Source organism: Protopterus annectens, chromosome 13.part0, assembly GCF_019279795.1.
Source record: "Protopterus annectens isolate FY-2018-M chromosome 13.part0, PAN1.0, whole genome shotgun sequence".
In the NCBI taxonomy this organism is placed as follows: Eukaryota; Metazoa; Chordata; order Ceratodontiformes; family Protopteridae; genus Protopterus; species Protopterus annectens.
In genome coordinates, this window is record NC_056747.1 from 403141152 (window position 1) to 403167522 (window position 26371).

At 43.7% G+C, this 26371-nt stretch overlaps 1 protein-coding gene across 2 annotated transcripts in view; it reads right to left on the reverse strand.

Moving 5' to 3' along the window:
• Positions 1-26371, reverse strand: part of CUX1 (cut like homeobox 1) — a 3879009-nt gene that overhangs the window by 2204269 nt on the left and 1648369 nt on the right. For both annotated transcript variants that reach the window (XM_044054027.1, XM_044054028.1), the window contains exon 7: positions 22208-22284. In XM_044054027.1, the coding sequence (XP_043909962.1) occupies positions 22208-22284 (77 nt within the window). The remainder of the gene's footprint in view (positions 1-22207; positions 22285-26371) is intronic.

Sequence of the window (26371 nt, forward strand, 5' to 3'; positions counted from 1 at the left end):
CCCAAGGTAGCAGAAGTGTAGACTTTTTTCCCCCATCTGTCCAGAGCCCTAGAATCTCTATCTGAGGGGACAGGATTTTTAGCAGTAGCAACCTTCACCCCTTTGGGACCCTGTGAGATAGTTTCTGGGTCCGCAGCAGGGTTTTTATATAGAAATTTATGGGAATCTGGGACCCTGTAGTATCTGTCTGGCTTAACAGGTGCAGGAGGTAACGAATCTCGAGACAGGCCGGACTCTGAAAATACATCATCTACTATGTCTAAAACAGGAGGAATTGCAAGAGGTCTGTACTGAGGTAGTAAAAGGAAGTCTCTAAGCCTTTTCTTAGAAGCTGAGTAATCTTGGCTCTCCCAGTGGAAATGCTCCCTCATTGTATGCAGGGATTTCCCAAATGAATAATCCTCAGGAGGAGAGGCTGAAGGAATAGAATCTTCAGCATTAGAATCCTCATAGGGAGGAATAGAATATCCCTGTTCTGAAGAGGAATCAGAAGAAATGGAAACCTGATCAGAGGAATCATATTCAGTAACTTACCTAGGCCTCTTATCAGGAGGGGGATGGGAAGCCCTAATCAAAGTAATTAGGTCTTCGCCATTTTGAGCATCTGTTTCTTAGGCATAGAAGTCTGTCCTGGAGAATGCTGTACTTGTTTCCTTGTCTTTAAAACTGTTTCAGACTTTGTCTTGGATGCTGAAGTAGGCTTGATATAAAGTTGTGTAGGTCTGAAGACACCCTCAGAAGCCGATGCCTGCTCAGCGGCTCCGCACCCATCTGAGGGATTAGTTTCTGAAGGGCCAATACCTTGAGTATCCAGAGGCCTAGTTGTCTCCACGTGGAAGACGGAAACGGTCTGTGGCTCTGAGGTAGCGGGAGTCAGGGGCTGTGAAAGTGCCTCTCTGAGCACCGGTGAACTGGCGACTGACCTAGAAGAGGCTTCGTCGTCGGTTTTGGACCTCGGATGCCTGTCCTTTTCTTTATCCTTGTGCTTTTTATGAATTCCGGTCGTCGGTTGTTCTGACGGCATTATATAGTTGAACCTTCGGCCAAAGTAATGGAAAGCAAAAACGTTCCGACGCTTTATTGTGCGTTGGTTAAATCTAGCACAAAACCGAAAATTAGCTACGTTGTGGTCAGGGCCTAGGCAAGGAATACATTAAGAATGAAAATCCTTATGAGGTATTTGCTTCCCACAAGAAATACAATTGTTAACTTTTTCTGACATCGGTCTGGAGCAAGAAAAAAGTTTCCCCAACGGGGTACTTATCTTTATTGAATACTTCGGATCTGAAATTCAAATTCGAAAATCTCAGGAGTAGTCCGACCGGCACTTGCGAACTGCTTTTGCTTCGGGCACCACGCGGCAAGAAAGACAGAAGAAAATGGCATCGGCTGCATCTTTTATACCCCTGGTGCACTGATGTCAGGGAAGAGGTGACAGCAACAGACGCCGGACCAGGACTTTGGAATTCAGGCCAACTGCGGGTAGCCTGCCAGCAGGATAATCCCAAGAGTAATGACTGCAACAGTGAAACACGATGAACATCAAGGTTGAACTTTTGGGCCACAATTCCAAAAGGTGCATCTGGCGCAAAAACAACACTTAGCATCATCATAAGAACACCATCCCCATGGTGAAACATGGTGGTGGGATTATCATGCTTTGGGATAGTTTTTCTTCAGCTGGAACTGGGGCTTTAATCAAGGTGGAGAGAGTTATGAACAGTTTGAACAGCTCCAAATACCAGTCACTTTTGTCCCAGAACCTTCAGGCATCTGCTAGAAAGCTGAAGATGAAGAGGAATTTCAGCTTTCAACACAGCAATGACCTCAAGCATACATCCAAATCAAGAAAAGAATGGCTTCACCTGAAGAAAATTAAAGTTTTAGAATGGCCCAGCCAGAGCCCAGACCTAAATCCAACAGAAAATCTGTGGGGTGACCTCAAGAGGGCTGTGCACAAGAGATGCCCTCGCAATCTGACAGATTTGGAGCGGTTTTGCAAGGAAAAATGGACAAATATTGCCAAGTCAAGACGTGCCATGCTAACAGACTCCTACCAAAGAAGACTGAATGCTGTAATTAAATCAAAAGGTGTTTCAGCAAAGTATTAGTTTAAGGGTGTGCACACTTATGCAACCAGCTTATTGTAAGTTTTTTATATTTTTTCCCCTAACAGATTTGTTTTTTAATTGAATTGTACAGGTTATAGGTCACATTAAAGGTGGGAAACGTTTTGAAATGATTTACTGTGGTGTCATTTTTTATATCAAAAAAACCTGGCATTTTAACACGGGTGTGTAAGCTTTTTATATCCAGTGTAGTTGTATTCTATCTAGCCTTGACTTAAAGTAAAGTTGGCCTGATTCAAAGGTAAAGCCCTTCCTGGCTCTCATGCTCTCTCTCCTACATCTACTAGTCAATATACTTTCAAAATTCTTCCCAAGAGCATTCCTTCCTTTGAAATTCTTCTTGCTCTGGGTCCTCCATCACTGTGATTGGATTCCAGTCCCTGGTCAATACCAAGATCCCTTGATGGTTCATTTTTTGTCCCCTTTGACAAACATGTTTCGTACCATCAACCCAATGTCGCTCCAAGTTCCCTTAAACACATACCTCCCCTTCACACCTTTTTATGGGTTGTTCTCTATACATACTGGTGCGCCTCTCATTATCATCACTATCATGCCTCTTTTCCTACACTCCAATGCCTCAGCATGATATCCTTCTCAAAATCTCCTCTTTATTAACTCCTCATGCTTCCTCATGGTTTTTTGTGTTTCCTGCAGCATGACTGCACCCACCTCAATCTGTCTAACATACTCCAAAAGCCTTTGTCTGTACTTGAACTTCATCTGTGAAGCAGTTAACATTCCAGATTAGCAAGCATAATGTCATTTTAGTTTCTGTCTCATTTTCTTCCCCTGTGACTTTAATCTTCTTGGTATGGCAATGGATGACTTATCCATTGTCATGTTCCTTATTCTCATTTTATTAGACTGCCTGTTCTTCTTCACCTTCCGATCTCACAGTTCCATATGAAGATTTGTAACCAAAACTTATTAACTATATTTAAAAAGTACAGTTGTGTACACTTACCATAAATGTAGATGTTCGAGTGTATTCACTGTTGCAGTCATTACATTTGGGTAATCTGCTGGCAGGTTGCCCTCAGTCAGCCTGAATAACAAAGTCTTGGGTCCTGCGTCAGTTGCTGTCTTCTCTTCCATGATGTCAGGTCGTCAGGGGTATAAAACATGCAGCCAACGCCATTTTAATCAGTTTTTCTTGCCCCAGATGTCAGGTGACCTCCAAATGGGGAGCAAAAATATATATATAAACTGTAAATATATATTAAAGCACCTTAGAAACATAAAATATACCTTCAACTAAAAGCAAATACACCACAAATGCTTTTGAGTATAGTGAAGGAAAGAAAAGGTATAGAATGGGGGCTGGCTGGTGGGTAACCCGGACTGCAACAGTGAATACACTCGAACATCTACATTTATGGTAAGTGTACACAACTGTACTATGTTCTTTGTGTTTCAGTGTTGCAGTCATTACATTTGGGTAGAATCCCAAAGCTATGGATGGGAGGATGGAACTAAACAGCATTAGGAGCAGCTATAAGGCCCTGCAGGACTGCAGTGGCAAAGCCTGCCCTGGATTTAGAGAAGAGAGGTAAAGATAATGCTTTGTGAACGTATGAACTGAGCTCCAAGTAGCAGCTTCTAGAATGTCTCTGGTAGTGACCCATCTGGGAAAAGCTGCTGAAGTAGAGGCAGCCCTGGTGGAATGGGATCTGATCCCCTTGGGCACAGGTTTACCATGGTGCAAGTTAGCAGAAACGAATGCAATGGCTTATCCATTTAGAAATAGTCTGCTTTGATATAGCCTTCCCCTGTGATCCTGCAACTAATGCTACCAGTAGTTGCTCAGACTTTCTTAGATATTTTGTTCTGTTTAAGTAGAATCTTAGTTGTCTGTGTACATCCAATGAATGCAGAATTCGCTCCCCCTTGTTCTGCGGATTTGGGAAAAAAGTTGTCAAGTGAATGGTCTGGTTAAGAGCCACACTGGACACCACCTTAGGCATAAAAGAAGGACTGGTCTTGAGGGCCACCCTGTCCAGGTAAAAAATAATGAAAGGCTCCACTGCCATGAGAGCCTGTAGATCTGAAACCCTTCTAGTTGAAGTGACTGCCAAAAGAAAAGCTGTCTTCCAAGAAAGAAATTTTACATCCACAGTAGCTGCTGGTTCAAAAGGAGGCAGAGTGAGTTTTTCCAGCACAAAATTCAAGTCCCATGCAGGAGTCGGCACTCTCCTGGGAGGCCTTAAATTTTTGGCCCCTCTGAGATACTGTTTTAGCAGTGGATGAGAAAAGAGGGGAGGCTCTGTGTTGTAATGAGCTGAGATGGCAGAGGCATGGATTTTTATTGAAGAGAAAGATAGGCCCTTGTCAAACATCACAGTTAAGTATTGTAAAATATGAGAAATATTGGGCTTTGCTGTGTCTATTCCTTGTGCTTGGTTCCAAGCACAGAATCTCTTCCATTTATCAGCATAAGATTTTCTAGTACTAGGCCTTCTGGCTTCAAAAAAATGACATCCATCACAGGTTTACTGAGAGATGTGGTTTGAATAATCAGTTTATTAGCGATGCTGCAAGATTCAGAGTTTGGAGCTGAGTGTGCAAAATTTGATAGTTCTGCTGAGACAATAGATGAGGTGTTTGAGGCAAGTTCCACGGAGGAAGGTGTGACATATTCCTTAGAAGTGGGTACCAGTGTTGGTGAGGCCAGTCTGGAGCAATTAGAATCATTTTTGGTTTTTCCTGTCTGACGTTTAGTAAGACCTTGGAGAGTAGAGGGGGAAAGGCATAGACCGATAGGTTTTTCCAGCTGAAGGATAGAGCATCCACTTTCCATGCTTTTTTGTGATCAGTTCTTGTGCAGAATTTGTCCAACTGATAGTTTTGGGGAGAGGCAAATAGATCTATGTCTGGGCTTCCCCATTTCTGTGTTAACATGCTGAAGATTTGTGGATCCAGTTTCCATTCATGCGGGACCATAAGATTTCTGCTTAGGTCGTCTGCCAGAGTATTTTGCTTTCCTGGCAGGAACTGAGCTTAAAGACATATTTGGAAAGTCAAGGCTGTGTTCCACAAGGCCATGGCTAGTCTGCAAAGGGGGTAGGAATGGGTACTCCCCTGCTTGTTTATGTACCACATAACTGTGGTGTTGTCCGTCTTGATCAGTAGCTGTCCTGGATGAAGTAAGTCCTTGAAGGCCGTCAGAGCATTCTGAACAGCTAGCATTTCTTTCTGGTTGATATGTTGATGCATTTAATTTGGGCTCCATTTGCCCTGAATGCATCTCCCTGCCAGGTGGGCCCCCAAGCATAGGTTGATGCGTCTGTAGTTAGGGTTTGGGTGGCAGGGGGTAGAGTGAATGACAGTCCCTTGTTTTGGTGACATGTCTCTGCCCACCAAAGAAACTCCTGTTGTAGGCAGGGAATGAGAGGAATCATTGTTTCCAGGCTGTGACAATGTTGACTCCATAAGTTTTTAGGTACCACTGAAGTTTCCTCATACGCAGTCTCGCATATGGAATTAGTAGAATGCAGGATGCCATGAACCCCAAAGCCTGCATAATTTGTCTTGCAGATAACTGGGTTTTTGCTGCCATTTGTTTGAAGTATGTTGTCAATTGCATTTGTTTGTCTGGCATGAGGTAAGCCATCTGGGCAGTTGTATTCAAGCTTGCACCCAGGAATGTAATTATTTGAGAGGGTACCAGTTGTGATTTCTTTTCATTTATGGTGTACCCTAGGCATGCTAGAAGCCTTTTTACAAACGCCAAATGTTGAAGAAGAGTGTCCTTGTCCCTCTGCCTGAATGAGACAATCGTCCAGATAAGGATAAATTTGAATGTTTCTTTGTCTGCATAATGCAATTACTGGTGCCAGGCACTTTGTAAAGACCCTGGGTGCAGTAGATAAGCCAAAGGACAGTGCAGAGAATTGGTAATGCAAAAAACCTGCTTTGAAGTGGAGGTATCTTCTGCAAGATTCCCTTACTGGGATATGCAGGTATGCCTCTTAAGTCTAGAGTTACCAACCAGGCATTCTTGCCTAGCATAAGCAGTAGCTGTTGTAAAGTCAGCATTTTGAATTTTGGAATGTCCAGGAATGTGTTCAGAATTGATAAGTCCAGTATTGGACGCCAAAATTTGTCTTTTCTGGGTACCAGGAAAAGTCTTGAATAAAATCTTTGTCCTTTTTCCTTTTGTGGTACCGGTTGAATTGTCCCCATATCCATGAGGGACATGACTTGTTGCTGGGCCTCTGTCCACTGGTTTTGTGGCAGATCTGGCCATCCGTTTGGAATTGGCAAAGTATGGAAATGGAATTTGTACTCCTGGGATACTATGTTTAATACCCACTTGTCTTGGGTAATTAACTGCCAGTTTTGAGCATGAAGTGCTAGTTTTTCCCCCAAGGGGGCTTCCAAAAGATAAGTGCTTGGAGATGGTAGAGGAAAGTCATTGAGACTGCTTACTGTAGGGTTGTGCTTTGTTACCTCCAGATTTGGAGGTCTAAGCATCCCATTGCTTTGACCTGTAAGATCCCTGTGATTGATATCTGGATCCTTTTGAGCGCCTGGGTTTGCCCTGAGTGGCTCTGTTGGACACAGGAAAGGACCAATTCTTAGTAGGCCAGTGCCTACTGAACCTGGGTGGCTGCACTTGCAAAACATCTTTTACAGTTTGCATAGATTTAGCTTTGTCTTACATTTTCTTTAAAACCTCTTCTGCCTTATTACCAAACAGATTATCATGCTGTAAAGGGGAATCCAACTATTTACCTTTAACATGATCAGGCAGATTTTGCTTCTTGAGCCAGGCATGCCTTCTTATCACAGATCCAGTTACAGCGGCCCTGCAAGAGGCCTCCAAGGAATCAAAACTACATTGCAAAGTATGCTTTCCAACCTGTTCTGCTGAATGCAATAAATCCTACAACTCTTTATTTTCCACACAATCAGAAATCAACATCATTTTCTGTTTCAGTAAGCCCATAACATGCTGTTGATATTTAAGCATATGAAACTGGCAGTTTAAAGCCCTGACGGCCAAGGTTGCAGGCGTATAAACCTTCTTACCCCATCAATCCAGCGCCCTGGAATCTCTATCAGAAGGGGTAGGATTTTTGGCAGAAGAAGCCTTAACACCCTTGGGACCCTGAGAAATAGTCTCAGGATCAGCAGCAGGATTTTTGAAAAGAAATTTGTGGGAGTCAGGAACCCTGCAATATCTGTCTGGCTTACTAGGAACCGGAGGCAGGGAATCAGGGGCCATGCTTGATTCTGAGAACACATCATCAACAATGTCTAATACAGGAGGTATTGCCAAAGGCCTATGCTGAGGTAGAAGAAGGAAATCCCTAAGCCTCTTTTTTGATTCAGAGAAGTCCCGACTCTCCCAGTGAAAATGTTCCCTTAAAGTTTGCAAAGTCTCTCCAAAAGAGTAATCCTCAGGAGGAGATGCAGATGGGATGGATTAATCTGCATCAGAATCCTCATAAGATGGAATAGAAAATTTGTGATCAGAAGAGGAATCAGAAGAAAAGGAAACCTGATCTGAAGATTCATAATCAGTGCCTAACCTAGGCCTCTTAGCAAGGGGGGTTGGGAACCCCTGATCAAGGTAATTAAATCCTCAACCATTTTGATCATTTGTTTTTTAGGCATAGGGGCCTGAACACGTAGCTCATGCATCGGTTTTTTAGACACAGAAGTTGTGTTTGACCTTGTTTTTGTTGACGGTGTCGGTTTAATATAAAAATGTTGAGGCCTGAAAACACCCTCAGAAGCCGGTGCCTGCTCAGCGGCTCCGGACCCATCCAAGGGAGAGACATCCGCGGGTTCAATACTTTGCGAATCTCACGGCACACCGGACTCAGAATGGGTCTCAGTAGAGGCCTGCGACTCAAAAGTAGTGGGTATCAGGGGCTGCGAAAGCACCTCACTGAGTACCAGCAAACTGGGGACTGGCTTAGGAGAAGCTTCGTCGTTGGTTTTGGACCTCGACGGTCTGTGTCTGTCTTTTTCTTCGCTTTTTTGTGAACTCCGGTAGTCGGATTGCTAACCGACGACATTTCAGGATAGTTAAATCTTGAACCAAAATATTTAGAAGCAAAAATATACCGATGCTTAATAGTGCTTTGGTTAAATTTAGCACAAAACCGACAGCAAGGCACATTGTGATCAGGGCCTAGGCAAGGAATACAGTACAAATGAAAATCCTTATGAGATATTTGCTTCCCACAAGTAATGCAATTATTACCTTTTACTGATATCGGTAAGGAGCAAGAAAAAGTTTCCCCAACTGGGTACTTAGCTTTAGTTTGAAGACTTCGATTCTGAAACTCGAAAACAAAAATTTCAGGAGTCGGCCAACCAGCACTGGTGAACTGCTTCTGCTTCGGGCACCGCGCGGCAAGAAAGACCGATTAAAATGGCATCGGCTGCATGTTTTATACCCCTGATGACCTGACGTCATGGAAGAGGAGCCAGCAACTGACGCAGGACCCAAGACTTTGTTATTCAGGCCGACTGAGGGCAACCTGCCAGCAGATTACCTAAATGTAATGACTGCAACAGTGAAACATGAAGAACATGTAGACAATAGAAAGGAGGACGAATAGACTGCACAGAGGCAGATCACCCTAATAGAAACAGGTGCACTGCCACAGTAATGGCAGAAAGACAGGTCAGGAGGCTAATCTTGAGAAACAGATATGGTTTAACTCTGAAGAAAAGGAAGAATCAAGTGTAAATATCTAAATATTTAGAAAGAAGGGTGGGAAAATAGGGGAGAAGGAAATGGGGTACACTTGGAAGATCAAAGAAACCTAATATGAAGTATAGACAAGGAAGGATAATTAATAACATAGGAAAGAAAATAACATAAAAAAAAACTCCAGGTACTGATGGACAAGAAATAGAAGTATGGTAAACTGCGGAAGAGAAGACAGTAGAAAAATGGGTATACGTGTTTAATAAAATGATGAGAGGGCAACTCCACCAATGTAGCGGAAAGAGGCAGTTAAATCTGTGATACAGAAAGAAGGGATAAGAATCAGCTATCTCCTTCCTCTTACCGACCAATTTCATTTCAATTTAACATCATAGTTCTAAGTGCTTTATGCAAATATTAGCAGACAGATTGGGGAAGATTTTGGCTAAGACAATACATAAAGATCAGACAGGATCTGTGTGTAGGGGTGTGGAGGACATCAGATAATTTAATAAGGACATTACTAATTCTATAGGATACACAAGAAAAAAGAAGACAGGTGGCTCGTGTACCCCTAGATGTTAAAAAAAGAGTCTGAGAGACTGCAATAAAAGTATCTATTCAAAGTCAAAGAAAAATGGGGATTCCCAAAAGAATGGGTAAAGTTATCTAGAATAATGTATTGGGGAGGGGGGTGCAACAGCTAGGGTAAAAATCAGAATGGGAATGTCCGGAAAGACAGAAATAAATAGGGGATGAAACAGGGCTGCTCCCTGTGTAAACTGTTATATGTCATTTATAAATGAACATCACAGTGGCTGGGGTGGGGGGGGTACAATGTAGAAGCAGGTAGTGTAGTCATCTTACAGCAAGAGGTACTTCGGTTTGATTCTCAGCTGGGGTGGCTCCTATGTGATGTCGCTATGCCCTCTCCATGCAAACATGGGTTTTCTCTGGGTGCACTGGTTTCAACTCACATTGCAAAGTCATGGACTGGACACACTAAATTGGCTGCAGGTATAAATGTGTACATGTGATATAGAACAACAGTAACAGGGCTAGCCACATGGCAGTGAGAACATTAACTCTAGATGACTGTCACTTTTGAAGTAACACCCCAACCCTGTGTACAAAAAAAATGGGGGAAAAGGGTTGTGGATGGATGTTAGGATTAAGCCACTGGAGAAGGAAGGAGATCAACGATAAGGGGGATACAAACTGGGGCAATGGAGAAGATGATTACATTAATTGCAGATGATGCATTGACAACAGTGACAAACACAGACAGAGATACAGAACAGCTGTGGGTCACACTGAGGAAATTTGGAAGAGAGAAGGATATAGGGTAAATCAGACAAAGACACAGATGCTTAAAGTCAGTGGACTAAGGGAGAGAATGAAGAATAAAACAAAAATGTGGAAGAAGGAAATAAAACAAATAAAAGTTATGTACTTATGACACATCAATTTTCTCTCTTTCTGCCTGGTTCAACTTGGGGGTTATCGGAGTCAACTCTGATACGAGTCTGTCCATATTCCAAGGACTTCAGCCTGCCAAGCTTCGCTTCCTCCAACCATAATCCATCACTCACTAAGATACTTAAGACTGAGTATGCCCCACACTACCTAAAGTGACACTGCTCAATCTCAATGGGAAAATACTAAGGACCTCAACACAGAAGGAAAATCAACCTCCCTGACTCGGTCATCCCATGATCAAGAAATTCATCATAATTGTGAGGGTTGGGGGGAAGAAGGGAAGGTTTAACCAGATGGAAAGAGACAACACAAGCTATCATTATGGTAAATACCTAACTTTCATATCCAATATTGCCTTTGCCATCTGGATTCGAGCCCCAGCCATGTAAAACCCTAAGGAGGTCTTATGGAGGGATACTGTACAATACGGTAGAACCAAAAGAAGCTCTGGCCCTCGAATGAATGTCCAGTTTGTGGTGGGACACAAATGTGAGAGGGCCCACCCAAGTTGCAGCTGCACAATCATCATCCAACAAAGCTCTCAAGAAGAGAGCTGTAGTATTAGCCATATCTCTAGTAGAGTGACTTTTTGGTTTACACTGCAAGGGCTTTCCTTTCACACTATACCCAAAAGAAATGCAATCAGATAACCACTTGGAGAGAATAACCTTAGACACTGGCATGCCCAAATGGGCCTCGGAAAAGAAAACAAACAACTGTTTAGACTTTTCTGAAAGATTTGGTTCTGTACAAGTAAAATCTCAATTGTCTACGCACATAAAGACAATACAATAAGTATTCCCCCTTGTTGTAAAATTCAGAAAATAACACTGATAAGTGGATGGACTGACTCAAATTGTGATAGGGAAACCAAGCAGATGGCAGTTGTCATGTTTCCTGCAGGAAGGATCACTACAGAGAGACAACCTGTCTTTATGAAGAAAAAAAACAAGTTCAGTGGAAACTGAACAGAGGGTTTGCAGTTCTAACACCCAGCTTGGTGGAAGTAACTAGTATCAAGTCAGTCATGGCAGAATGTTCAAAGGAAGGTGAAGCCGGCATCTGAACCATGAAAGGTAAATCCCTCTGAGGGACAGGGTCCTGGACCAGAGGACGCAACAAAAAGGTACTCTTGAAGAAAGCCTTAAAAACTTGGAGAACAGCCAAAGACAAACTGTCCTTACCAATGTGGAAGTTGGAAATAGCTGCCACTTGCACCTTAACAGTAAAATAACTGAAACCGGAATTAAACAATTCTGCTAGAAAGTCAAGCATGACCTCCAAAGAGGCTGAAAAATGATCCAAACCCTTGAAGGTAGCCCAACAAGCAAAACGTTTCCACTTACTAGCATACACCCAATAAGTAGACAATTTTAGAGACAAGGACAAAATATGCACTACTCTGTCTGAAAGCTTGGGGATTTCCTGGCCATCAAGGGAATTAGAAAGATCAAGTGGTTAACTTGAAAGTCTGAAGGTTGGGAAGGTTTAGGACCCTCCGGGTGAGAAATCAGATCCAGAATGAGATCTAGGACCCAAGGAGGGTACTTCAGAAGAGGCCAAAAAAGGGGAACCACACCTGATGGGGCCAAAAGGGAGTGATGTGGATTACAGCCACTCTGCAATGGTCTGCCTTCTGAAGAAACTTCATTATCAGTGGAGTCAGGGGGTAGGCGTACAAAGACCCGAGGACCAAACATATAGAACAGCATCCCTGAGTGACTGTCCATGACGAGGGACTAAGGCATAAAAGCTGCTGTACTTTGTGTTGGACAGGGATACAAATAGATCAAAACCCGGAGTGCCACAGCACCAAAAAGTCCAAGCAGCAATTCTTGGATTAAAATACTACATTTATGGAAAGAGAATGTGCCTGCTCAAATTGTCTGCCAATATGTTGGATCTCCCCAGATGTGCATTGTAACTGGAAACCACTGAGACAAAATTGCCATTGCAGACTCTCATGGCCACCCAACAGAGAAGAAAGGAATGGGTCCCCCAGTTTGATAAGAGATGTTGTCGGTCAGAACTGGAATCACACCCTTGGGAGAAAGTCTTGAAAAGCCTGCAACATGAGGAAGACCACCCTCATCTCCCAGATGTTGATGTGAAGATTGGCCTCGGCAGTAAACTAGATCCCCTTACTTCAAAATGCCCCCTCACCCAAGAAGAAGAGAGGCACCCATTGTGACTGTGCCAAGGGGAGGATAGACGGTTTCCTGGTGGACACCAATGGAGACCCCAATCACTGCCTGATCTGATTTTGACAGACCTTAGTCAACACAATTGGGAACTCTACGGGAAGTGTCATAGACCATAGCACTGCCAATGTCCACTGCAGAACCCTCATGTGATACCTCACTAGGGGAATCAAGCAGACGGCAGCTGCCATGTGTCCTAAGAGGCTGAGAATAAGATAAGCCAGGAGTTTTGAGTAAGAGAGCAAGGAAAAGGTTAGACCCCCCCCCCCCCCCCCGCAGGGCAGATACACTGGAAAGTGGTAGTCTTTCAATCTGTGAAACTGCACCCAAGTAGCAGCCTATGAACGCTATCGTTTCCACAGGGAGAAGGCTGGATTTCTGATCTCTGATTGTGATTCCCAAGAAGTTATACAGCTGGAGTAAGGTGTCCCTGGGCTCTGACTAAAGAACTCTCATGAAGGCTGTTAGGAGCCAATCACTCAGGTAAGAAAACACCCTGCAGCCTTAGCCAGGTTACCACGACTGTCATGTACTTGGTGACCAACTGGGGCGGTGATGAGACAAAAAGGCAGTACTCAGAACTGGTAATAATATGCTCCCAAGCAGAAGCAAAGAAACCTCCTGGAACACCTAGCAATCTTTATAAGATGGCAGGTGTCCTTGAGGTTGATTGAGCACATCCAGTCATCCTTTCTCAAAGGAAGTAGAAAGGACTGCACCGGTCACTGTGCAGTGACCATCCAAAACTTGGTCTTACAAAACAATTCAACCTGCTCAAATTCCCTGTTCTTCTATGGAACCAAAAAAAAAAAAAAAGTCTGCAGGGACTTCTTGGATGACTTGATTTTCTAACAGCTTTTAAAGATCGATGGCTGCATCTGTTATCTGACAGGGTGATACATCTGGGAGATGTTTCAGATTTAAAATTGGAGTTTCCAAAAATGGAATTGTACAGCCTCCGAATATGACTCAATACCCATATGTCTGAGGTGATGGCTTCCTAAGCTTCCAGGTGTACACACAAATGACTTCTGACTGCTTCCAGAGAAGGATAATTAGGCAACCTTTCTGGGTCGGAGAAAGGGCCTACTGGAGAAGGTTCCATGAAAACCCTCATTCTGTAGACCATTCTGCTGTGATGGTGGTGCCCACTGTGGTCATCTCCCCTGCTCTGGAGGGGGGGGGGGCTCAGAAGGAGCTTCCTGAAAAGACAGCTGCACTTTTCTAAAAAAAGATTTTCCCCCTTCTGGTTCCGAGCGAAGGTCCACCGAAGGATAGCAAAATATATTCCAATGGCCGGCAATGTCTTCCTGCTTACTCCTAGACGGTGTCTTAATTTTCGGCCCAAAAACTGAAGAGCTGTCAAAGGGGATATTAACAAAGGACATCTTGAATCAGTCCGCAAAATTACATAGCCTCATTCAAGAGTGGCGACACATGGCAATGTCTGCACCAGTGGCTCATGATGTCCTATCCGCCATATTAGCAGACACGTGGATATATTAGCAATAGACTGTAAAGTGGACATTTGAGTCTACAGAGTCTTCTGAGACTCTGGAACCTGCTGTGTCTTAATTACCCATGACACTTTGGACACAATGTCACACTGAAGTCTGGTCAAGTAAATGAAATGGGTTAATGCCCTCAATGCAAATGTGGACAAGGTGTAGGATCACTTCCTCAACCAGTCCAATGCTTGAGATTCCTTAGTTGAGGGATGAACCAAGGAGCCCTCTTCTAAGATGTCCACCTTAGTGGCCACCACAACAACTGCATCCACGGCCAGATCCTTACTCCAGTGTTGCTAGTCCTTGGTAGGGGACAGAATCTTGCCTGGCTTCTTAAGGATGGGTTCCACAGCATCAGGCTCCTTCCACTCTCTCCAGGAAAACAGCTCAATAACGAGCATCAGGAGGGAAAGCCACCCAGGACATTGATGGGTCCATCCCAAAGGCCTCCAAAAATACCGACTCCTCCAGAGACAGTGTTCTGCAGTCCTTGCACTGGTGAAGTAGCTCCAAAAGATCCCCAGAGGAGGCATCCTTGCAAGGAGATTTAGGGGATCCCTTTCATTCTTCAAGGTCGGTATCCGCAGTCAGGGACTCTTCAGGAGAATCCAAGTGCTTCCGCATGCACCACCTCTTGCCCAAAACGTCCTGCCATGGAGAATCAGGAGGGGGGACAGAAGTGGCCAAGGGCCCTGAAGGAAGGACAGACTGGAGACAACCTGGGGTGAGTTGACCTGGAGAAGACTGAAGCATGTCTGCAGGTGCATATGTCAAAGACAGAAGGATACCAGCTGCAGCGGACCACTCCTCCTCCTGATGAGGGAACATCCTCTACACACGGTCAAAAGCAGAAACTGAAGCAGGCTGCCTGGAGCCTGTGGACTTAGAATCTGAAGATCCAAAGGGCCCATCGGACTCTGCAGCTGCTCCAATCCACCCTGATGCAGAAAATGTAGCCTAACCATCAAGAGGAGAGCCCAGAATGGGAGGGACGACCCCAACACCAGAATCAAAAGTGACCTGAACACCCCTGTCTCAGTGTGTTGGCCCCAAGGTCCACTCAGATCTGAAGCAGCCAGCATTGAGGAAACCAAGGTAGGGGCAGGAGCTAAAATCAGCCAAGCCATTGGTTCGACACTAAGGGAGGAAAGACAACCAGCTCAGATGACCTCGCAACCACAGAGCCTGAGGAAGAAAACTAATTTAAAGGACCCAGTGCTTTGGGTTAAAGACCTGAAGCTGACGGAATCAGTTCTAACTGCATCTGTACCTGCAGAAAATCCTGCATCAGCTACTGAGCTGATAATGCCACCAAAGGAAGCGTGGAAGCTTGCCTACTGGAAAAGGGCTCCAATGAGTGAACCCAAAAAGGAGAAGCTCAGATCCAGGTCGGAGATGGAGATGACTCTAGCGAGGACTCCAGTGAAGCAGAAGGGGAGAAGGGAGAAAATGTCTTACCCAATGGTGTTCCCTTGAACAAGGAGAGGCAAGGGTCAATGAGTGGGAAACGGAGTCCTACCTGCACCTGCAATTGGTGCTGAAGGCAATCAGCTCTGACGTTTCGAAGCTGACAGTGCTGAAAAATCTGGCCAAGCTGAGGGTCTAGCAGACTAGGGGAAGAATTATTTTCAATCTCTCTTGGAATGTTTGGGGTCCTTGGACCCTGATCAGACTTCTCCCCTTTGCTGGAAGAAACAGAAGAAACACCAACTGGCAACAGTCATTTTATGACCAACCCGGTCCTACTCTTGCTGGCATGAGTGGTGAAGCCCTTGCAAATGACACAAGGAGATTTGAGACGGACAGCCCCCAGACAGTATATCCACCTGCGGTGAGCATCCTGCGATGGGAGCTTGTGACTATATGCAACGCATTTTTTAAACCCCTTCTCCATACTTGGAAACCTAACCACTACACCCCTAAAGACTAACCAGAACAAACTGTAAAACCTAAAAACAAAGCAAACACTTACTACTAGGAAAGCACACTAGGTGGGAAAAGCCCGCTAACCAAAAAAAAAAAAACCTAACTCTAAACCGGACTGTGAGCATCAGATCTCAAGACAGAAACAAGTACAGGTAAGTGTGGTAGCAAATATTTTAAGGATAGTAGATATAGAATATGAAGCAGATTGTAAGGAGATGACAAGGGAAACAAAAGGTTCCCCAGTTCAATTCTCTGTTGGGGGTACCTTCTGTGCAGAGTCTGCATGTCTTCCCTATATTCGCTTGGGTTTCCTGTGGGTGCTTCGGCTTCCTCTCACATTCCAAAGACATGCAGTAGGTTCATAGGTTCATACTAGGCTATCTGCCCTAGGGCATTTATAAGCCTAGCCAGAATGTGTTTGGCTTTCGCCACCCATTTTAAATTTATTTTGCTATGCCCTTTTTCGAGGTTAGTATACTGTGCCTCTATCTAACAGTGACACAGAAGTGATACCCGGGGTAAACCTACGATCTCCCATCCACTCATCAAGATTCCTCTTGAAGAGAGTCAATGAGGGACTCTGCCTAACCTGGACTGGGATTTTATTCCAGAGTGAAGGGAGCCTCTGGGTTATGAATCTGTCCCTCCAGCATGTCCTATTTATTTCAGTGCTGAGGTTCAAGTCTCTCGAGCGCATAGCTCGATGGGATTTGGATTTTCTGAGGTGCAGCATGTCCACTAATTCCGGGTTGGACATGGCTTTATACGTCAGGCACAGATCGCCTCTGAACAGGCGGTATGCCACTGAGTAGAGCTGGAGTTTCTTTAACCGGGCAGCATATGGCATCTGTTTGAGCCCTTTGATCCTCTTGGTGAGGTACTTTTGGGGTCTTTCCAGTTGCTGCAGGTGTCTGGTAAGGTACATCCCAAAAGAGGCATTGTACTCAATTATGGGCATGATGAGGGATGAGTAAAGAGGCACGATGACCTCCCCTGATCTAGATGTGAATCCCTTCATGATTAGGTGGGCTATATAAAATGTTTTTCTAACCACTTTGGCCACGTGGTTGTCAAATGAGAGATTGCTATCAACTTGGGTCCCCAGGTCCCTAATTACTTCTTCTGTACTTAATGGATTTCCACCTATGTGGTAATTTGTGGGCACTTTGTTTTTGCCAAAGGGGATGACTATACACTTTTTGGCATTTAGCTTGAGGCCATGGCACTGGCACCAGTTGTCTGTTTCTATGAGGCCCTTTTGAAGGATGCTTGTGTCGGCTGGAGTCTCGATTATGGCACCCAGTTTGCAGTCATCTGCGAACTTGGTCAGCCACAGTCCTTCCGTGTTGGCCTGTACCTCCGAGAAATATATACCGAACAAGAGAGGTCCCAGGACTGAGCCTTGTGGGACACCACTTGTAACTGGTTTGGAGTCTGACATGGCTCCAGCAATTCTAACCATGTGGGTTCTGTCCTTGAGCCAGTTTGCAATCCATCTAGTGACATAGGGGTTTATATTTAAGCTGGTGAGCTTATCTATAATGCCCGAGTGGGGTATTGTATCGAAGGCTTTTTGCGAGGTCCAGGTAGGCTGTGTGGACCACCTTCCCTCGTCAATGGCCTTGGTGACTGTTTCAAAGAAATCAACCAGGTTTAAGAGGCAGGATCTGCCCTTAACAAAGCCAAACTGGGTAGGATCCAGTGTTTGTAGGTCCCCAATATCTTTATTTATGAGGTCCATGATGATCCTTTCCATAGCTTTGTAGACCAAGCTAGTCAGGGTTATGGGCGATAGTTTCCAGGATCTGTTGAGGCACCACCTTTATGGAGAGGGGCCACTGTTGCTGCACGCCACTCTTTGGGCACATATCCTGTAGTAAGGCTGAGATTGAACAGTAGTTTTATGTTTGGGTTTAGCTCTTCTTTGAGTTCATGTAGGGCGCAGCCGGGACACCATCTGGTCCCATTGATGCTGTGTTTTTGCTTTGGAGAGGGCGGCTCTTACCTGAGCATCTGAGATGTCAGGGGCAGCACTCTGCTGGGATAGATATTTGCCCTTTTGGTGGGGAGTTTGCGCTGAACCTGTCAGCTAGGATGTTGGCAATGTCTGTGGGTTCGGTGTATTTTTGTCATTTTGGACTAATTCTGAGCATATCTGGGAATTACCACCCAGGTTCCTAACATAACTAAAGAAAGCCTTGTGATTATCCTTAGTGTCCTGTGCAATTTTTCTCTCGAAGCTGGCCTTAGACAATTTTATGTGTGCCCGTAGTTTTTGCTAATACTGATCAGTGATGCCTTCCCTTTTGGGATTTTGCTTTATCATTTAGTAGCTTCCTCCTTCTATTGTATAGTTTGTTTATGGCTGGGGTCCACCAGACAGGACGTCTGCCTTTGGAGGACTGGGTCTTGGTTTTATTTGGGATCGCATGATCCATGCATTCCTGAAGGTGTTCATAGAATGCGTTTATAAAGGATTCTGCGGTCTGGGCTGTATTTTCCACAGGCCCGGGGGCTTTGAAGGATTCCACCTCAGTTTTGAGGAGTGTAAAATTTTCTTTAGAGAAGTTTTTCACTGTGGTTTTCTGGGCAGGGGGTGGGGTCGGGATGTGAATATCCAGTGAGATTAGTTTATGGTCTGATCTTACCAGTGAGGGATACACTTCTGGTCTGGAGCATAGAGTCCCCATGTTGGTGATGATCAGGTCCAGTATGTTTTCCCCTCTTGTGGGAGTGGTAACAAGTTGTTCCATAGCATTTGAGTTTATAAATTCTAGGAACCTTTGGGCTAGGGTGTTGGAGCTAGAGTAATGCTCCCAGTCTATGTTTGGGTAGTTGAAGTCGCCCAATATAATGGTGTTTGGAGAGACCTTCATATTTTCCAGTGTTCTCAGGAAGGCCGAGTGGGGTTCCTGGGTTTGGGAGGGTGGTCTGTAGCAGGGGATGGTCTGTAGCAGGCTATAAACTGGAAGGCAGTTTTACCCACTGTTAGTTGCACATGGATACTCTCTGATGCTTCGTGCTTTGCCACCAACCTGGAGGTGTGGGTATCTTTGATGAATATCGATACTCCCCCTCCTTTTGTGGTTCGGTCCAAGTTTTGGGGCCGAAAAGCATGGTATGAGGTATAACCTGGTAGTGCTGGGGTGATCTCGGGAGCCCTGAACCAGGTTTCTCTTACTGCACAGATATCGATGTTCTCCATGCTAAGGAGAGTTTCGAGTGAGTGCATCTTGAGGTTTAGACTTCTGGCGTTGAGTAGCATTACTCTTAGTTTCTTATCCCTTGTGATACCTATGGAAGTGGGTTTGTCTTTTGAGCCTTGCCTAAAAAAGGCACTATGGGGGTAGCAAGAGCCTTTGCCAATATCCGAAAGCCCAGGGGTGACAGGTGCAAGCCGTCCCTAGCGAAGCATCGTGGCTTGTCGAGCATATCATCCCAAGCTGACAGGCATTGGATCCCCTTTGAATGACACCAGTACTTAAGCCAATTGTTGAAATTGATCATCTTGTCTTCATATTGTGGCATCATTCTTGGTGAGGGTAAGATGCTACTCAAGGTCAGGGTCATACCGGCCTGGGCTACATGCTCAGAGAGCTCCTTTATGTCTCTTTTCATGTAGTCCAGGGAGGTACGTCTCAGGTCATTCACACCAGCATGGACAATGACTGAGTCATATTTGTACTTGCCTTGGAGTGACCTGAGTGCTTGTGTTATGTGGCGGATCCTAGCACCCGACAGGATGCTCACCATGACCCTCTCCTTGTTCAGCCTGGTGAGCGGGACGTCAGTGTGCCTGACGATAGAGTCACCTATTACAAGTGTATCAGGTGTGTTGTTTAGTCTTAAGGGCTGTGACTGTTTGGCACACTAGGTGGATTGGACACATTAAATTGGTCACAGGTGTGAGTGTTTGTGTGTGTGTGTGGTGTGAAAGAATTACTGCAGTGGGGCTAGCCACCCAGCGGTGTAAACCTGGCTCTAGATGACTGTCACTTTGAAGTGACACACCAACCCCATGTGCAAAATGGGAAAAAAAGGGGCTGTGGATGGATGGACAGACAACGGAATCAAGACAGATGGTGATGGTGAAAGAAACAAGACATACTAGAAATGTGCTACAGATGCCAATTAAGGAAATAAAACTAGACTGGACAAAAGAAATTCATAAAATATTAATTTAAAAAGCAGAATGAATAAAATGGAGGCACAAATTGATACTCACTGAGAAAATGAGGCAAGAGGAAGAAAAGCACACATCAAAGTGAAGATCGAATATAGAACAGGATAAGGTTAAATACTGGTATCAAACACTTGTAGGGGGGAGAGTATAAACATGGACAGAAACAGAACACGAAGAAAATTGTTTATGAAGGACATACTAGAATGGGAATATCACGGAGTAATGGCAACATGAGGGGAAATGAATAAGTAAAAAGGAGAGGGAGGGGAAGAACCAGAGATGTGAAGGCGACAGAACTAAGAAGAATGAAGGGAAGACAGATGAATAGATTACTGAGAATGAGGGAAAGATGGCAAAAGGAAAAAAGGACAGGAGATTAAGGAAAAAGGTTAAAATGGGAGGAGGAAATGCATAGAGTAAGAAAAGTAGGAATAAATATTGTAGATACCCAAGTATGTCTCTAAAACAAGAAATCTTAAAATGTTTGGGTGGAAATGTCTCCACAAAACACTTTGATACACTGGTTAGATTGGCAAGAATGTGTCCAAGGGCAGATGGTATATGATGGAGGTATTAAGAGGAGAGAACAACTGAAGACATAATTTTGGGGAATGTAGAAAATTGGAAGAAAACAATGAACTACTGTAAGAATTAATGTATCAACTGTATACACAAACAGGGACAAAAAATAAAAAAAATGTAATCATATAATAAGAAAATAAAGTAAGACAGGGCAGAAAAGAGTTGGTGGGGCTAATAATGAAAACAGGAAAGAATGCAATTACAAAAAAATGGAAGCAACAAAAATGTCAGCAGGGGGAAAATTGAGAAGAATAGTAAAAGAAGTAGCAGGAGGAGGAAGAAATGAAGTAAAAGAAAAAAGGAAAATAAATTTAGTAAAATGGAGGAAAGATGGGAACCAGTACATAACATCTAGAGAGAGGAGGAGGAAGAAGAAGGCAAATAGCAATAAGGGACGATAGAATAAGAAATGTAGATAAGAAGAAAGGAAGAAATACAGAGATCAAACTAAAAGGATGTAGAGAAAGGGAATCCAGGAGCACAAGAACTTACAAGATGGAATATAATGGGGGGGGGGGGGGTTTGAGAGAGTGGACATAGTGATATGGCAGGGGAACTGTGTTACTATAATAATGTAAAAAAACTTAACTACTGGTGGGGAAGGTATTAATACAGCATGCAGAAGGAAAATGAGAATAAAGGAAATATAAATGATGAGAAAGACAGAATATAATATAGAAAAACAGACAAACTGTGAAGTATTTAAAATACGCAGATATGAGTAAATGTTTGAAATCTACCTAAGAATTAAATGGCAACTTAAAGAAAGGTGAGATACTCTATTTTTTAAAGAGGACAAAACAGTTATAACACAAAGTTGTTTAAAAGAAGAAAAAAAATGAAAATATTAAAAGTAGTAGAGAGCGAGAGTGTGTTATTTTAAGTTAGAATGAAATTCAGGCCAGAATGGCCTTTGTAAAGTAAAAGATTGCATCTTTTAGAAAACAGCTGAAAAACGTATAGCTTTTTAGAACTCTTCAGAGGAAAAACAAAGGCTATTAAAACATACAGACAATGCTGGTGCAATTCCAGACCTGAAAAGAATAAGCATTTCTATTCTTTGCATGTATTGTGACATACAAATGACATCAAAACAGATCATATTCATTAAAATTCAAGATACAGCTGCTCCTCTGACTTGAGGGTAGGAACCCACACTAAAGTTGTTTTACAGATAAATTATGCCAGTAACATTCCCTTAAAATTTCCTGAATAAATGTTGAGCATTTTCGAAAGTACAGACTTGTAAATACAAAGAACAAGTATAAACCAGAAACAACTAGTATTCTAGGGCCACACCTTCTGAAAATGCTCAGTAGTTAAGGGGTTAAAATTTTGCAAAGATCAAATGGTACTGAAATCCCTGCTAACTCAAATGCATTGGAAAAGCAAGAGGTAGTCTAACCAAACAAAAGCAATGAAAAGCATCCAAATTATCACTAGATGGACTGAAACAAAATTAAAGATGATAAAACTCAAAATATTACAAAAATGAATTGTACTCTATTTTCTATCTGTGAATAACCTACTTGTCTGCAAAAGCTGAACCTTGTTTTCCGCTTCTTCCAGTTTCGAGGCCGTAGACATCTGGGTTTCCTGCAGCTTCCTAAAAGTGACAAGCAAAAATACACTGAAACTAGTGACTCCCAAAACAGGTAGAGAGCACAAGATACAGGAACATGATATAAATTGTTCACATTTTAAGCCTACACAACCTAGCCACCTCACAGTCTCAACCTGTTTCAGAACATGTTACTCAAGTACTGCATTCTTAACTACCCTCCCTGCTAAAACAAACTCTGCTTTACAGCACAGACTAGCCCTACTACATAACACACTGCTAACCACAAAAGTTTAAACTAGTACACTTGTGTCAGGAACATACTGGAACTTTAGATACTGACAGTGTATTTACTGCTTAAAACTTCTGGGGATTTCTGAATGACTTCCTTATCTTCATATAGCTTCCCCCATCTGACTCTAGTTGACTCCCTTCCACCTATATATTGGAATATAGGTGGTACAAGAAGGGCATCGGCGAGTGCTATCTTCAGTTCTTTCTCGCCCTGTCTGGGGGAAGGGTTAGCAGTAGTGTCAAAGCACAGGGTGCTGTGGAGGACAACCCCAAGGAAAAAAGGCCCCAACCACACTCATCAAGCTGCCTGTAAGTGTGATTCAAGAGTCCTGAGAAAAGTGGATGCTTGGTGGAAGGAAGAGGAGGTAAGGTGGGCGACAGCTGAAATAGGATACTCAATATAATCCTGAGACGCCCAGGAACAAAACAAAGGGGAAGATGGGAGGAAACAAGAAATGCAACAATGACAACTACTTGATCATAGGTTCCATAACAGCTCTTTTTTAAAAGCATCTTTATAAAATCAAAACAAACGACACACGTACACATACATTAATAAAAAAAGAAAAAGTACAGTTTTGTACCTACCATAAATGTAGATGTTCGAGGATTCCCTTGCTGCAGTCCTGACTATTGGGTATAGTCCGCGTCCCAGTCGGCCCGAATACCAGAGTATAAGGCTGACGTCGGTCATGGCGCCTTAGACTGACGTCAGTACGTCAGGGTACTAATGCGCATGACCGACGTCATTTCCTCAGTCTTTTCTTGCCCCAGATGTCAGAAGACCCAAAAAGACAAGTCCCAAAAACAACCTGCACCAAAAAACATGTACAATATATACAACAATATATACAAAAAATATAAGCATGTAAACTCACCTACACAACCACCCGAAACACAGAGGGAAGGAGGGAGGGTAAATTGGACTGCAGCAAGGGAATCCTCGAACATCTACATTTATGGTAGGTACAAAACTGTACTATGTTCTTCGTCTTCCCTTGCTGCAGTCCTGACTATTGGGTAGAATCCCAAAGCAGAGGTAAGGGAGGCTGGCAAATTATAAAGTAGCAGGAGCTGACAACATGCCTTGTAAAACAGCTGTGGCAAAACCAGCCCTAGTCTTAGAGTATATAGGCAGGTGATAATGCCTAGAGAAAGTATGCACTGAACTCCAAGTAGCTGCTTCCAGAATATCCTTAGTTGCCACCCCTTAGAAATGCTGTTGAAGTGGCAGTAGCCCTAGTGGAATGAGGCCTAATCCCAGCTGGAACCTCTTTGCCATGATGGGAATAACAAAATGCAATGCAAAAGCCAATCCACCTAGAAATAGTTTGTTTTGACACAGGCTTGCCCTGTGAACTCAAAGCAAAAGAAACAAGTAACTGCTGAGACTGCCTAAAATTCTTAGTCCTGCTCAAATAATAACGCAATTGCCTGTGTACATCTAAAGTGTGCAAAATCTTTTCCCCTTTATTTTGAGGATCTGCAAAAACGTAGGCAAATGAATAGTTTGGTTTAAAGCCACACTAGAAACCACCTTAGGCATAAAGGAAGGATTAGTACGTAATGAAACCCTGTCCTTATGGAAAACCAAAAGGGCTCTACTGCCATAAGGGCCTGCAACTCAGACACCCTTCTTGCAGAAGTAATAGCCAACAGAAAAGCAGTCTTCCATGACAAATATTTCAATTCAGCAGTAGCTGCAGGCTCAAAAGGCTGTAGAGTAAGTTTTTCCAACACAAAATTGAGATCCCAAGCAGGAGTAGGAGCTCTACGTGGGGTCTTATATTCTTTGCCCCTCTAAGAAACTGCTTGAACAAAGGATGCGAAAACAAAGGTGGGTCACAATCATAGTGAGCTGAAATTGCTGCAGCATGAATCTTTATGGAAGAGAAGGACAAACCTTTGTCCAATAATTCAGTAAGATATTGAAGAGCCACACTCAAATTAGGCTCTGAAATCTCCAAATTCTTTGCTGTACTCCAAAATAAAAATCTCTTCCATTTTTCTGCGTACACTCTCCTAGTACTAGGCCTTCTAGCTTCCATAATCACATTTAAAACTTGTTGAGGAAGCTGAGACCTGCTGTGCTTCAACACAGAATATGCCAAGCTGTGAGATGAAGAGATTGAAGCTTGACATTGAGCAGATGACCGTCCTTCTGAGATAACAGATGAGGAATCAGAGGTAAAGGCCATGGAGGCTTCTGTACAAGACTCCTTAGAAGTGGGTACCAGTGTTGCCGAGGCCAATCTGGAGCTATCAAAATCATCCTTGGCCTGTCTTGTCTGACCTTTAATAATACCTTTGGAAGAAGAGGCAGAGGTGGAAAGGCATAGACATGAAGGTTTTTCCAACTGAAAGACAGAGCATCCACTTTCCAAGCTGTGTGATGAAACCCCTTTGTGCAATACTTTGGCAGCTGGTGGTTTAGTGGAGAAGCGAACAGATCTATGTCTGGAGTTCCCCATGACACTGTCAATTTCTGAAATACATGAAGATCCAGTTTCCACTCGTGGGGATCCATGATTTGTCTGCTTAATACATCTGCTAGGGAGTTCTGTGCTCCTGGCAGAAACCTTGCCTGAAGAGTCAGTTGCAGGCTTAACGCAGTCTCCCATAAAATCATTGCTTGCCTGCATAGAGGATAAGAATGTGTTCCCCCTTGCTTGTTGATGTACCACATGACAGTTGTGTTGTCTGTTAGAATCAACACCTGCCCTGGAAGAAGTAACTCCTTGAACGCCATCAATGCAAACTGGACTGCTAACATCTCCTTCATGTTGATATGTAGATGCTGTAGTCTGGCAGGCCACTTGTCTTGTATCCACTTTCCATTTAGATGAGCTCCCCAAGCAGTGTCCGAGGCATCTGTCGTTAAAATCTGACTCGCCTCTGGCCGGGTCACAGAGAGTCCCTTGTTTAGGTGACATTCCTGAGCCCACCACAAGAATTCCTTTTGAAGGCAAGGTATTATGTGAATGACAGTGTCGAAATCTTGGCAGTGCTGTGTCCATACATTTTGAGATACCATTGCAGCTTCCTCATATGCAGTTTGGCATTGGGAAGCACCAGAATACAAGATGCCATGAACCCTAATGCTTGAAGGACTGTCCTTGCAGTCAGCACGGACTGATGAGATAGTTGATGGAAGTAAAGCGACAGACTTTTTTGTTTGTCCGGGGTTAAAAAGGCCATCTGGGCTGCTGTATTCAGTCTCACACCCAGAAAGCACATGTCTTGAGAGGGTACTAGACTGGACTTTATTTCGTTCACAGAATACCCTAGGCATCTTAGCACTGCTATGACATATTCCAGATGCTGTAGAAGGTCTTCCTTTTCTTGAGCCAGAATCAGGCAGTCGTCCAAGTAAGGATAGATTTGAATGCCTTGAAGCCTGAAGTAAGCTATCACTGGAGCCAGAACCTTTGTGAATACTCTGGGCAGTAGATAAGCCAAAGGGCAATGCAGAGAACTGATAATGAAAATCTCCAGTTCGAAACCGCAGATACTTTCTGCAACTTAGCCTTATAGGCACATGAAGGTAGGCTTCCTTGAGATCCAAAGTTACCATCCAGTGATCCTTGCCCAGCAGAGGTAACAGTTGCTGTAACGTCAACATCTTGAACTTGGGAATGTCCAGATAAGTGTTGAGGATAGATAAATCCAGAATTGGTCTCCACGTGTTCCCCTTCTTTGGTACTAGGAACAGGCGAGAATAAAATCCGAAGCCCCTTTCTGATACAGGGACTGGCTGAATGGCCCCTATCTGGAGTAACTGAGAAACTTGCTTGTGAGCCTCTTTTCTTTGTGGAGGAGGAACATCTGGCATGCCTTT